Source organism: Mustela putorius, unplaced genomic scaffold, assembly GCF_011764305.1.
Source record: "Mustela putorius furo isolate JIRA1106 unplaced genomic scaffold, ASM1176430v1.1 tig00000127_pilon_pilon_pilon, whole genome shotgun sequence".
Classification (NCBI taxonomy): Eukaryota; Metazoa; Chordata; class Mammalia; order Carnivora; family Mustelidae; genus Mustela; species Mustela putorius.
In genome coordinates, this window is record NW_025421288.1 from 5,327,422 (window position 1) to 5,341,154 (window position 13,733).

Here is a 13,733-nt window from a genome sequence, read left to right on the forward strand (position 1 = left end):
TCATGTCATGATCTCAGGGTTCTGAAGTCAAGTCCCTCATTGGGCTCTGGACTGGGCTTGGAGCCTGCTTAAGATTTTGTCTCTCTGAGGGGCACCTGAGTGGCTCAGTGGGTCAAACCTCTGCTTTCTGCTCAGGTCATGGTCTCAGAGTCCTGGGATCAAGGCCTACATGGGCTCTCTGCTCAGTGGGGAGCCTGCTTCCCTCTCTCTCTCTACCTGCCTCTCTGCCTACTTGTGATCTCTCTCTCTGTCAAATAAATAACATATTTAAAAACAGACAAAAAAAAAAAAAGATTCTGCCTCAATGTCTCTCTCTGCCCTTCCCCCAGGACCTCTTTCATTCTCTCTCTAAAAAAACAGAAACAAAACAAAACAAAGAGAATCCTGCAGATGAGGTTATCTGTTCGCATGTTTTATGTAATGTCTTATAGGTGCATTATCTAATTAAGATTTTCTAGCAAAGACTTCATGTTCAGGAGTCACAGTAAACATTCTCCAAATAGACCAGTTACCACAGCATAATTATACTCATGCATATTATTGTTGATATGTTTCCCATAAGAAAATTAGTCTTAGAATATATGAGTGATTTATTAAAATTAGTGTCTATAGAGCACAGTGTAATATAAATCTATGAAAAACCCATTTTTACATTTTCCAAAATGTCACTTTGAGTATAATAACAGAGCAAATTTCTGCAGCAGAGTAACAAAGACAGGAATTAATTATGAAAATTATACTGTATTAAGTGTCTTTGCTCTTGACTGTTTAGCAACATAAAAGCTCAAAACAAAACAAAAACCCCAACCGCACCATAAAAGCAAGAGGCAAGTAAGAAAATGAGGCATATGCAGAGGAAGAAAACTCATGCCATGCTGTCACCTTTATATTTGACCTTGCATGTAAAAATTAATCTCTTCCCATCAAGGAACCCCCCACCCCCGTGATTAAGTATGGAAAACAACACTTTTGGAGGCTAATGATGGGAAAGCGTTGTTCTCTGTAATCCTAATCTAGGAATGAAGAAATAGCTATTTGATTAAGCATTTACAAGGAATGCATCTACTTTTTAAGGAATTTCCTGGTAATTATAAAAACTCTGGTTTTCAGCAGACCAAAGAAAAAAAGAAGAAAATTTCATAAATAAGTTTAATGGTCAAATTGCTTTTAAAAACTTTTGGGTTTCAGGGCACCTGGATGGCTCAGTGGGTTAGGCCTCTGCCCTCGGCTCAGGTCATGATCTCAGGGAGCCTGCTTCCCTCTCTCTCTCTGCCTGCCTCTCTGCCTACTTGTGATCTCTGTCTGTCAAATAAATAAATAAAATCTTTTAAAAAAACCTTTTGGGTTTCTAGTCTTGAGAATGTGAATTTTATTTGGTTTAGCTCTCACTAGCTCTATATTGTAACTTTGAGATTACAACTTCATCTTGTCTGAAATTTGGAGAAAGAAATAACAAAAGATTTAGGGGTTATGAAGGAAAAGGTGTGACAGAAAACTTTCATCCAAAAAAGTTTATTTTCCTATTACCTTAAGACAAAATATATTTTATTGTGGATATATTTAAGGCTGAGGAAATATTTATTTTATGCCCTTTCCCCAAGAAACTAACACATAACTTACCAAGCCAGAAATGTTTTAAAAATAAGGATTATTAAAATTATACAAAATTATAGAAATATTTAAGAAAAAAGTGATAAATATCTTGCTACATAGTAGGTACAGTTGCACCAAGGTCTCATAGATGCATAGATAAGAACACATTTTATTTTAACTTTTCACTATCTTCTTGCGCACTAATATTTCATAGAAACAAAATGTTGAATTCTTAACATCCATGTTTGGGAAGTGTTGTTAAGTCTATTGGCTACTAAACCACTATTTTGTTTATATACTGAAATGTACAAAAGACAAAAAAAAAAAAAAAGACCCAGAAAATGTTTCACATCTGCATAAATACTTTCTCAGTGGACCAGACATTTAGTTTTGCTCTTCATTATAGGTCTTCATACTCCCCAAAAAGGACAACCTCACTCTTCTTCGTAGTTGAGATTGGTCATAATTTCCAGACAATATCTCAAAAGTCCATCAAATTCTAACAAGTCAGCTGGAAAAGTATAGCTCTCTAAAACGAGGTAGCTCAGAGGTAGCCGTTTCAACCCCAGTATTTTCACCACCTCTTGCTTGTCATGAAAATTTTTTACTGCTTCAGAATCTACAATGAAAAAAAAAAAAGAAATCAGAAAAGTTAATTCTTTGGTGTTGATCTCATGCACTACTCTCAGGAGCCTGAAAACTTCTAACGGTTCAGAGAATGATAGTGAGTGGTGAAATTTTCATACTAATTGGGTTTTCTGGGGTCTTTTGTTGTTGTTGTTTGTTTGTTTGTTTTTCCTTTTCAAAGTTTACTCTTTCCAAATCCCAGAGAACCCACAGTATAGGAAGCAGTAGTTGTAGTTATTGGGGAGTGCTGTATGCACATTAAGTCCGGTTCCCCCCAAATTATCACATATACTGTAGTTACCAACGCTCTTCTCAACACTGTGGCTCTACACACATCCTCTAGTCCTCGGTCAATTGCAGAAAACGTGTCACGGTTGTAACCGCGGCTCCTCTTCAAATACAGAATGGAATGCGTGCGCATCTGCTGTTGGTGCAGATCCTTAAACAGCGGCTGCCGGCAAGCCCTGTCCTACTGGAGTTGTCCGCTCTGGGATTTATTCCTGGAGTCCTTACGGTCTTCTTCATCAGGATTGCAAACATCTGCCTATATTCGTGGACGTTTGGAGACTCGCTTCACGACCAGGTCCTTCACTCCACCTCCATTCTCGGCTGCGGCTTCTTCCTGATTGTCACAGTCACCGGATCTGTCGCATCTGGGGGGAACGCCCGAGTCGCCCAAGTCCCCTTCTCCCCACCCGCCCGCAGCGCCCCCAGGGCGCTGGAGATGGCGACTCGCTGCAAACGCCCGCCTCCTGCCTCTGTCTTCACTTTCCACACATCTCCCGGAGGGGACAGCCGGGCCTCGGAAGCCGCGTTTCCACCCACGCACTTTCGCGGCGGGTTTCTGGCGCGCAGGCCGGAGCCTCAAGTCCCGCCTTCCGCGCCCCCCCCCCTTCACCCCCACTGGGATTGCCGCGGGGATTCAGGACTCGGGGAAGGAGGGAGATGAAGCAGGCAGCGAGGGCGGCGAGAGCCCAGTGAGGCCGCGCCGGTCCGCCGCGAGGGAGGGTGCGCGGCCGCCCGCAGCCGGGGTTCCTCCGGGGATTCCTGCACCTTGCAGCGCCGGGGGCCGCGCTCACCCTTTCCCGCGCTCCGCTCGGCGGCCAGAGCGCGACCAATCGGCTTCCGCAGTAGAGAGCAGCCGTCCAATGAGACAAAGGGACGCGGCACCCCGCGGTCCCTCGGGCCGACGCACCGCCCGCTTACCCAGAAGGCGGAACTCCCGGCTGGAGGCAAGGGTCCCCCCAAAGTCGCGCGTGCAGGCGAGTGAAGGCTAGGTCTGCGACGAGCTCGTCTCTTGGGTGAGTTACCCCTTTGGTCCTGGCGCTGACTTGAGAGTTTAGAGAAAATGTATTGACGGAGTCACAAAGGAGAAAAACCTCGGGCTGGGGCGGAGGGGGGGGCGGCGAGAGGGGACAGCAACCCGTAAACCGGAATACCCTTGTTTCCTGAAAGGACTGGGGTTTGTCCCTGGAAATCCAGAGCAGAGTCAAATAAAAGGATATAATATTTCTTTCGCAGTGCCCAAGGGGAGAGCAGGTTCTAATCTTAAAAGCTGATGTGGTTCTGAAGACCCATCGTTAACTTTATGAAAATGTTTCCTAAGAAGATCAACCTCTTTGTGTCTAAATTCTGGGTGTAGCATTATGACAACAGTTATGTTAAATGTGTGCTCTTGAGTGAGCTTCTAGATAAAATACTCGATACTCTCGGTGACAAATGGTGACCAGGTTCTCCAGCATGTTCATCATGAAGAGAAAGTCATCTACAGTCACATCGCTTGCTGACTACATTAATATGACTTATCTTCTCTTTTCATGAGCATGAATTTACTATACCAGGAAGCTTTTGCCCAGGGACATGGAAGTTGCAAATATCTTTACTGTTTATTCTAGTAACTTCCTCAAAGACCGCAGCACTCTTCACTTGAAAACATCAAAGCACAGTTTCCAAACCTTCTTGAAAATCCTTGCCTGTCACCCACTGGTCCTAAACTGTCACCCGAGGCTTACCCTATCCTAACCAATCCCCCACATAAAAGACCCGACTTAAACCAGACTTCAAAATCTCCATAAAGAGTCCAACCTTGCTCTCCCCTTTCTGAGACGCTACGGAAGTTCTGCTCCCCATAACCTCAAGAAGCCGCGGGCTTAGCTTTACCAACAGGCGGTTCTGTCGAGATTTCTGGGAAGCAGCACTTGACATCCTTGGAGGCCTCACAACACCGAGTGGGTTTCTGCTGCCCTGTCCCTCTGAGGTCCCTTGAACTCTCTCCAGCGCTGTGTGAACTCAGTGGCGGGGAGACTGTGTCTTGCGTGCGGAGGTTCATGTCCAGCTTTGTTGTGGTTGTTGTTGCGTTCCCCATGTGCTGAGTTTATTTTGCCCTTGGGAGTAAAGAAACCTTTTAAGGAACCCTTTTGATTTTCTGACCAAAAATTTAACAGGTCTGTGTTTGACGAAAATCCGCCTTCTTAGCCATACAGCAACTGGTCTCTACCCGTGTCAGCCTTGGCTGTCCTTGTGCGAGAGAAAAGCTCAAGGGAAGAGACGAGGCATAGACGCCCACGTCTGGTTCTCAAACCGGCCGTGGGGACGGAAGACCTTGGGAAGATTTTGTTTCAGGCTGGAGGGACGGAGACAAACACGCTAATGCTTTATTCTGGAGACTCGCCCTCCCCACCCCGCCATCGACGGACAGGCCCGCTTCCCGGGTGTCCAAAGAAGCAAAGACTCAGAGGCGGCGGAGGGGTGAGGCTGTTAGAAGCCGGGCAGATAGGAGAGTGGAAGGACCCCAACAGCCCGCCGAGCAGCGGATCGCATGGGGCAGGGCACCTTCTGGAACCTCAGCCCCGGCCTCCCGCCCGCGCGCCCCAGCTCCGGCCCGCCCCGCGCGCCCCGCCGGCCCCGCTCGCAGGGACGCCCCTCCCAGGCCAGCTCCCCGCCGGAGCTCAGAGGCCTTGGCTTCCTCCTATAAGCACCGAGCTCGGCTGGGCGCGGGATTCAAGTCCCGGGTGCTGGCGGCCGGCGAGGAGTGGGTGAGCGCGCGTGAGCCCCCGGGGCTGGGGCGGAGGGGCTGGGGTCGCTGGCCTGGGCGGGACAGCGCCGCCCACCCGCGGGGCCCAGATTTGGGCCTGGTTTGATTTCCGTGGCTGCAGCTTGTCCCGCCGCGGAGGCGGGGTGGGGGCGGCGGTGGCGGCCTTGCAGGGGGGCCTAGGTCAGCCGAGACTCGGCCCCTCTCCAGTCTGGCTCAGTTCTGTGCACTGGTTCCAGAGAAGAGAGGGCGGAGAAGGAAAGAGGAGGAAGAAGAGAGGGAGAGAACCTAGGGGAGGAGTGGGAGAGGAAGGGGCGAGGGGCGAGGGGGGGCGGGGGGGGTGCCTAGAAGGTGGAGAAGCCGGGGGAGGGTGAGGAGGTAAGAGGAAGAGGGGAAGAGAGATGGGTTCGGGAGGAATTCCAAGGGAGAGCCTCTGGGTGGGCAGGGAATGGACCAAGAACAGGCCGCATATCTTTATCTCCTTACTCGAGGACATAGGGCAGCCCTTCAGGTCAGCAGAGCCTTCTCCAACTCTGAGAGCGGGCTGCAGTAGGAGGCCCAGCTAAGGACATTTCACCTTTGCTATTACGGGACTCACGCTGGACACCGGAAATGATGTTGGGGGGGGGGGAATGTTAGGGTGTTTTCTTAATCTCTTGCCCCTGTCCACTGTGAATGCTGGAGTTAATCCCAATGTAATGCAAAATTCGCATTTCTTTCTGTCTACTTTATATTCCTTTTTTGGTCCATATGTAATTACCACTCTTAAATCTCCTGGGTTCTCACTCAGTCCCTAAGATTGGGTCATCATCAACTGACACACTGAAATTGCAGATTTCTTAATTGTTGGAGTAAGTCCTTGCCTTCAAGGATCTTACAACACAGCCCAGTGATAGGTATCTATTTTGTTTTCCCAGGTTCTCTGCTGTTGAAAAAGTATCCCTGTGGTAAGTATATTGATACAAAATAATAATAGTAGTAATATGTACTGGGCAACCTGTTATGTGCCAGGCACTGTTCCGAAAGTCTTTTCATGCATTGTATTTTTTAATCTTCACAAGGGAGTCAGATTCCACTACTCCTCCCGTGTTAGAGCTGTGGACAGTGAGATGGACAGGGGTTAATTTAACATGCCCACGGTCAGGCAGCTAGTAAATGATAAGCTGATATTTGAACCCAGGTGGTCTTATAAAAACTACCCTTGATGCAGCACCTTCAGATTCTGTAGCTCTCTTAGAGTCCTTGCTCATTTTACAAACAGGAGAGTTAGGCTCAGAGACGCTGGAGTTTCCTGGGCAGCTCATTAGCAGTAAAGAATGAAGCCACAGCTCCTGCTCCACAGTGAAACGGTTAGGAGAACAGTCATTGTCTTTAGAGAACTTGCCCTTGACCAAAAAACAGGTGGGCTACAGCGTAACAACATGAAGCAGCAGCCGGGGAGTTTAACGCTCTGCAGACAGCTTCTCTGTTCTTTTTAATAAATCAGGGCTTTTTCTAGAATGAAGGAGACTAAAGAGACATAATAATTAAAGATGACTAATGCACCTCGATTGGATGGTCAAATAAATTAGGATTGTGATTAGGCAAGAAAAAGTTCTTAATTTGTAGAGCTGGAAAGAGATAATTAGGGATAAAATGTTATGATGTATCTAAGTGTAAAATAATCTAGAAAAATAAAAGGATGCTGCAAATTTATCCAAAAAATGAATCATCATTAACTCTGTGTGATAGGCGTATGCAGAGTCATTATCCTATTCTCTATTTTGTTGTTGTAGTTCCCATTTGAAAATGTTCGTAACCAAAAGTATACTTTCTGGAGCTTTGTGACCTTGAGTAAATAGCTTAATCTCTCTAGATGTTCAAGTTTTTTATTCGTAGAATGGAACTAATAATACCAATTACACAGAATTGGAAAAATTAAATGAGGTAATTTATTAAAAGGAACTTAGGATAGGTCATAGCACCTCCTGTGCTTGCTCCGTTCATTCATTGGATCTTTACAAATGTGTCCTTTTTTTTTTTTTTTTAAGATTTTATTTATTTATTTGTCAGAGAGAGAGAGCACAGGCAAGGGGAACAGGAGAGGGAGAAAGCAGATTCCCTGCTGAGCAGGGAGCCCGATGCGGGACTTGACCCCAGGACCCTAAGATCATGACCTGAGCCGAAGGCAGACGCTTAACCGACCAAGCCACCCAGGCACCCCACAAATGTGTCTTTATTGAGAGATCACCACATGCCAGGCTTCGTGGTACATGTTGGGATCTGAAAACAGAGCTGCTGCCCTCCCTGGCTTTTGTTCTATTTATTGCTAATGAAGATTTCACAGTTTTATTTACATTGTTCATTCTCTTCTGGGGAGACATCAGAGGAAAGATAGAAGGGAAAAGTATCCCTTTAAACAAACCAAAAAACCAAGCAGCAACTAAACTTCTTGACTTCTTGACTTCCCAGGCAAACTCTCGTCCCAAGATGATTTTGTCTTTATGGCTCTTTTCCCATCCATTCCTCTGTAATCACACCATCCCTGTGCCATTAAATGGGGGCCAGATTTTAATCTCCGTGTAACTAGAACACACTTTTTAATTCTCATACTACAAACCCTTCTGCATTTGAATTCCATCTCTATCACATGGCTCTGGCCTTAAGGGTCACCTACCTCCTCTGAGTTACAGTTTCTTCATCTGCAAAAAGCAAATGCACCAGCTTTGCATGGTTTCTGGGGGAGCTGGCAATCGGAGACAATTTCTTTCAAGTATTTAGTGTAGTACCTATCAAGCAGTGGTCTATAAAAGGGAGCTTTTATCATCGAGTGATCGTAGTTGTTGGGTCAACTATTTACTTGCTAAGTTAACATCTCTTAGCAAGAGAGGGATGCTAGAGGCCAAGGGGAGGGGTGGGATGTGTGGTCCCATCAGTGTTATCCTCTACAATTAACATAGCTATGAAAATACCACTCTAACTCGAACTTTTTTGAAATTAGTGTTTAGAGTGAACTGTCTATTCACCTTCAAACCATCATGAGCCCTAAGAAGCGCAGGTCACAGATCGCATTCGATGAGAAGAGAAATAGGAAAATTGAGCACTATTTCTCTCAGGTATGTTTGTAAATATGTCTATTTACTGTTTATGGAATATGCCAATATGAGACATAGCTCTTCTTGACACTAGATTCATAATTCTTTCTGCCAAAAAATTGCCTCCTTGTAGGTTGACGCTATTAAAGTAAAATCTTTCTCATCCATTTTATTCTTTTAGTGTTAATACAGGTCTTGGCCACATCAAAACAGCCTTCAGTAAAAAGCTATTGTAACACTTCCTGAACAACAAACAATGAATCTACTATAATGTATTACAGTCAACTGTGGAATAAAAAAATCAATACTATTTCAAAGAATGAAAATATATACTATCTCAAATATAGCTAATCTCTTTGATCACAGTAATAACCTACATTTGTACTGTGCTTTCTAGTGTATGAAACAAATTTTAGAATAATCATCCTTATCATAACCTTGTTAGGCAGGGAGGGAAGATTTTTATTATCCTCAGTTTATTTATGCAGAGGGAGAAATGCCTTTTTGCTTGAGACATAAGTGAAGGGAAGATCTACATTTACTTTTACTGACCTCAGGGCTCTTTCTAATAATGGGGCTCTGTTATCATATCAAACCCTCAGTTTCTTTCCTGAGTCTGAAATCCTCCTTGCGTTTATCAAGAAGCAGGCTAGGAGAATTTTGAGAATTGGAGTATGCAATGTAAAAGCTTTCCTTTGTTTTCTTTCGTCTGGTTGTAACTGAAATATCCAAGTATCTAGGAAAGCTGAGACAAGCCTAGTTATGCTTCTCTTTGTCCTACTTCATGACAGAGCCAGCCAATAGCCATGTACTACCCAGTTCCCTTACTTGAAAAGGTCCGTATCTGCCTTAGAATCTTCTGAAGAGCTGGAAATCCATTACAGTGTCCCAACAAGGGTGTTTCTGACAATGCTGGGCTGAAGAGATGCTCTCTGAGAGTTTGTTTTGTTGTGCCCAGAGTGAACGTATATGACCTTATGCTCCTTTTTTTTTTGGATCCAGAATATTAGCACCATTACAAAGAAGGGAAATAAAAGTTAATCTCTTAATGTGCCAGTCATCGTGCTGGGTATTGTCACCTATGACGTTACACTGAATCTTTACAACCATCCTGCCCTGTTATTTCCATGACCAGCAAGTTCTGTCCACACCAATGCCATAATGAATACGACTTGGGCGACAATGTCTCATTCAGGCATAGAAATCAAATGCTCTTAATTTTTCAGGGAATTTCTAGTATATGATGAATCCTCCTTGTGTAAGGTTGTATTCAGAGTTTTAAAGGCTGTAACATTTATTTTTAGGTCAATAAAAACCAGGAGAATAATTCTGATATTCCTCAAATGAAGATGGGTGCTAGGAAAGGTCCAAAAGATATAACTAACACCCAGGCTCAAGGACCCAAAGACCAGACTGGGCTCCCAAAGAAGACAATTTACATCACCTTGGCTGTGAACTCCAGAAAACACATGCTCACACACAGTGAAGGGGATAGCTTATATGCAGCACTCAACACGTTAAAGGCTGTCGAGAAGGAAATAAAAACTCAGCAGGGCAAAGAGATGCTGGTGCTTGGCACGGAAGGCATCGAAGGATACATCAATCTTGGGATGCCCCTCAGTTGCTTTCCTGAAAGCTGCCACGTCCTAATCAAATTTGCCCAGAGTAGAAGTAAACAGAAAGAAAGGAGCCCGGTATTTGGCCGGCATGACAAGGTATCCCCTGACTGTGTCAAATTTTATATTCACGTGATTGGGAAGAGAAAGAAGAGGATAGTCAAGAGCAGGCATCTCCACAAAGAAGGGTGCAAACTCTGTGTCTACGCTTTCAAAGGAGAAACCATCAAGGACGCATTGTGCAAGGATGGCAGGTTTCTCTCCTTTCTGGAGAAAGAGGACTGGAGACTCATCAAAAACCATGACTCCATTCTAGAAAGCACGCAGACTGTTGACAACCTAGAAGGCGAGCTCTTTGAGATTGAAGTTGAAAAAAGAATGGGCTTTGGAGCAGGAGCTTCTCAAAATTCGGAGTCAGAGGAACGAAACACCTCTGTGTTGAGAGAAGAATTTGTGGCTCAGTACCCCAGTTTGCAGAGAGAAAGTGAAAAAATCAGAGATAACTTCAAGAAAAAATTGGAAAAGAAAAAGAACAGAGCTTCATTATTTAAACTACATAAAGTAAACTTTGGGAAACTGACAAGAAACTCTACCCCAGTTAAAATGCACAAACTTCTTTCTCATCTCAGTGACTCAGTTGGGTACCTGTCGTGGGACAACAATGGAAATAGGGGTTCTGCCACCTGCTTTGTTTTGAATGAATTGTTTATTTTAACTTGTCGGCACGTGGTAAGTGACATTGTGGGAAAGGGAATAGACCCAAGTAGGTGGGCAGACATAATTGGTCAGTGCGTAAGAGTGACTTTTAGTTACGAAGGGCCCCCTGAGAAAGAAGAGAACTGCTTTTTCATTGAGCCTTGGTTTAAGGTATCTGATGCCACTCTCGATTACGCGGTTCTGCAACTGAAGGCCAATGGACAGCGGGTACCTTTGGGACTCTATTCTAGAGTTGCTCCTGCGCCATCTAGTGGGCTCATCTATATCATCGGCCATCCGTATGGAGAGGCCAAGTCTAGTGATGGTTGCACCGTGATCCCTCTGGAGCAGCGAGGGGAGAAATTTCAGGAACATCCTCAGCCTAGAGGGGGAGAGAATAGCAGTCATGACATGCAGTATATCCATATGTACACTCAAAGAAGCTTCCAGAAAATAGCTTACGATCCTGATGTGATTACCTATGACACTTCTTTTTACTTTGGGGCTTCTGGCTCCCCAGTGTTTGATGCAAAAGGTTCATTAGTAGCCATGCATACTGCTGGCATCACTTATAATCGCCAAACTGGGTTATCTCATATCATTGAGTTCGGCTGTACTATGGAATCCATTCTCCTTGATATGATGCGAAACCATGGGCAGTGGTTTACAGAAGAATGTATAAATCAGCCAAATACAGAACAATGTGTTGATCCGCAAGATGTGGAAATGGTGAGTGAGGAGGATTGAAGATGGTGAGAATTCAGCCTATTTACTGGCTTCCAGGGGATTACCCAGGGAGTTGGTATTCCACAGGCAAAGGTGATCATGTCCTAAATTCCAAAATGGTTACTTTTGTTTAAAAAATTGCCATTATAGAGCATTTTGTACACACCACTTCTCTAAAGACATGAAGACTATAATCCTAACACGTGGGCTGTTAATCCCCTTTTAAAGTCAACCAACGGTCTTTCAAGATATGTCTCCAAAGGCAAAGGAAACAAAAGCGAAAATAAACTTTTGGGACTTTATCAAAATCAAAAGCTTCTACACAGCAAAGGAAAGAGTCAAGAAAACAAAGAGGCAACTCATGGAATGGGAGAAGATATTTGCAAATGACAGTACAGATAAAAGGTTGATATCCAGGATCTATAAAGAACTCCTCAGACTCAACACACACAAAACAGACAATAATATCAAAAAATGGGCAGAAGATATGGACAGATACTTCTCCAATGAAGACATACAAATAGCTATCAGACACATGAAAAAATGTTCATCATCACTAGCCATCAGGGAGATTCAAATTAAAACCACATTGGGATATCACCTTACACCAGTTAGAATGGCCAAAATTAGCAAGACAGGAAACAACATGTGTTGGAGGGGATGTGGAGAAAGGGGAACCCTCTTACACTGTTGGTGGGAATGCAAGTTGGTGCAGCCTCTTTGGAGAACAGTGTGGAGATTCCTCAAGAAATTAAAAATAGAGCTTCCCTATGACCCTGCCATTGCACTCCTGGGTATTTACCCCAAAGATACAGATGTAATGAAAAGAAAGGCCCTCTACCCCAATGTTTATAGCAGCAATGGCCAGGGTCGCCAAACTGTGGAAAGAACCAAGATGCCCTTCAACGGACGAATGGATAAGGAAGATGTGGTCCATATACACTATGGAGTATTATGCCTCCATCAGAAAGGATGAATACCCAACTTTTGTAGCAACATGGACGGGACTGGAAGAGATTATGCTGAGTGAAATAAGTCAAGCAGAGAGAGTCAATTATCATATGGTTTCACTTATTTGTGGAGCATAACAAATAGCATGGAGGACATGGGGAGTTAGAGAGGAGAAGGGAGTTGGGGGAAATTGGAAGGGGAGATGAACCATGAGAGACTACAGACTCTGAAAAACAATCTGGGGGTTTTGAAGGGGCGGGGGGTGGGAGGTTGGGGGAACCAGGTTGTGAGTATTAGAGAGGGCACGGATTGCATGGAGCACTGGGTGTGGTGCAAAAATAATGAATACTGTTATGCTGAAAATAAATAAAAGAAAAAAAGAAAAGAAAAGTCAACCAACGGGAAGAATAATGGGATTGTGACACAAACCGCATGTGCATGCGTGTGTGTGTTTTCCGTGTCTTCTGTGCCTTCCCCTAAATTCAGTTGCTTGAAGGCAGTATCTAACACGTGTTCATCTCTTCATTCCTAGTGTCTGGAAGATGGAAAGTAAATGCTTAGAAAATGTGTGGGTCAATCTATAGCACAATTTTAGGGCTGCTGTTCATCTTAAGTGAGGAACTAAATGCTTGCTTAGAAATAATCTCTCACAGAATCTTTAGGATTTCCCAAATCTTCATATTACTAAAACTCAGGATGCATGTGTTCTGAAATTCAAAGGGTAAAACATTATTCTTGTATTGATTAGTCTATTTGGGCAAAGAAACTATCGTAAAGATTCTATCACTGTGATCTTAAGTCCTTGGTTTTTACCTTTTCTGTTCAAGATCACATAGTGCATTACATTTAGATGTTAATGTTAATGTTAGGCTCCTCAATTTCTCAGACTTTGACTAGTGATCTTGACAGTTAGAAAGAGTGTACTGCTCAGGTGTTCTGTGGGATGCCTTTCTGTTGGAATTTGATGATTAGACTGGTGTTGTGGGGTTTGGAGAGTAAGACCAGAGGAGCAAAGTGCCTTTTCACCATATGACATCAAGGGTTTGCATATCCCTTTGACATATTCTCATCAGTGTGTTGTTTGTTTCCTGTTTGTTTGTTTGTTTGTTTTGAGTACTTTCCTATGCTGTGGTCCATGCTCTGCTTGAAAATTTCCTGCCCCAGCCCTAGAATCAACCATTTCTCCAAGGAGCCCTGGAGAACAGTGTTAGAAACCAAGATCTGGATACTAAATATGCTTGTTGCTATTGGATGTTCTTTCTTTTATGCTCGCTCAGCAGACAGAAAAAAGACATATGTGTGTGTTTATTAGCTTCTGTACAGTCACCCTTCCCAGCTTATTCTTGATCTTGCTTTCTGGGGCTCTGGTTTCCTGTGGTCAGATGATCTTCCTTCTGACTTATCGCCCGAAGGTCAATG

At 44.1% G+C, this 13,733-nt stretch overlaps 1 protein-coding gene across 1 annotated transcript; it reads left to right on the top strand.

Annotated features, from left to right (window-relative positions):
• The first annotated feature begins 3,419 nt into the window (after window positions 1–3,419).
• FAM111A (FAM111 trypsin like peptidase A) lies at window positions 3,420–11,728 on the top strand. Its single transcript, XM_004777631.3, has 4 exons — window positions 3,420–3,521; window positions 6,169–6,198; window positions 8,232–8,346; window positions 9,630–11,728. Exons 3-4 carry the CDS (start codon window positions 8,269–8,271, stop codon window positions 11,382–11,384), a joined length of 1,833 nt encoding a protein of 610 aa, XP_004777688.2. The 5' UTR covers window positions 3,420–3,521; window positions 6,169–6,198; window positions 8,232–8,268; the 3' UTR covers window positions 11,385–11,728.
• The last annotated feature ends 2,005 nt before the right edge of the window (window positions 11,729–13,733 follow it).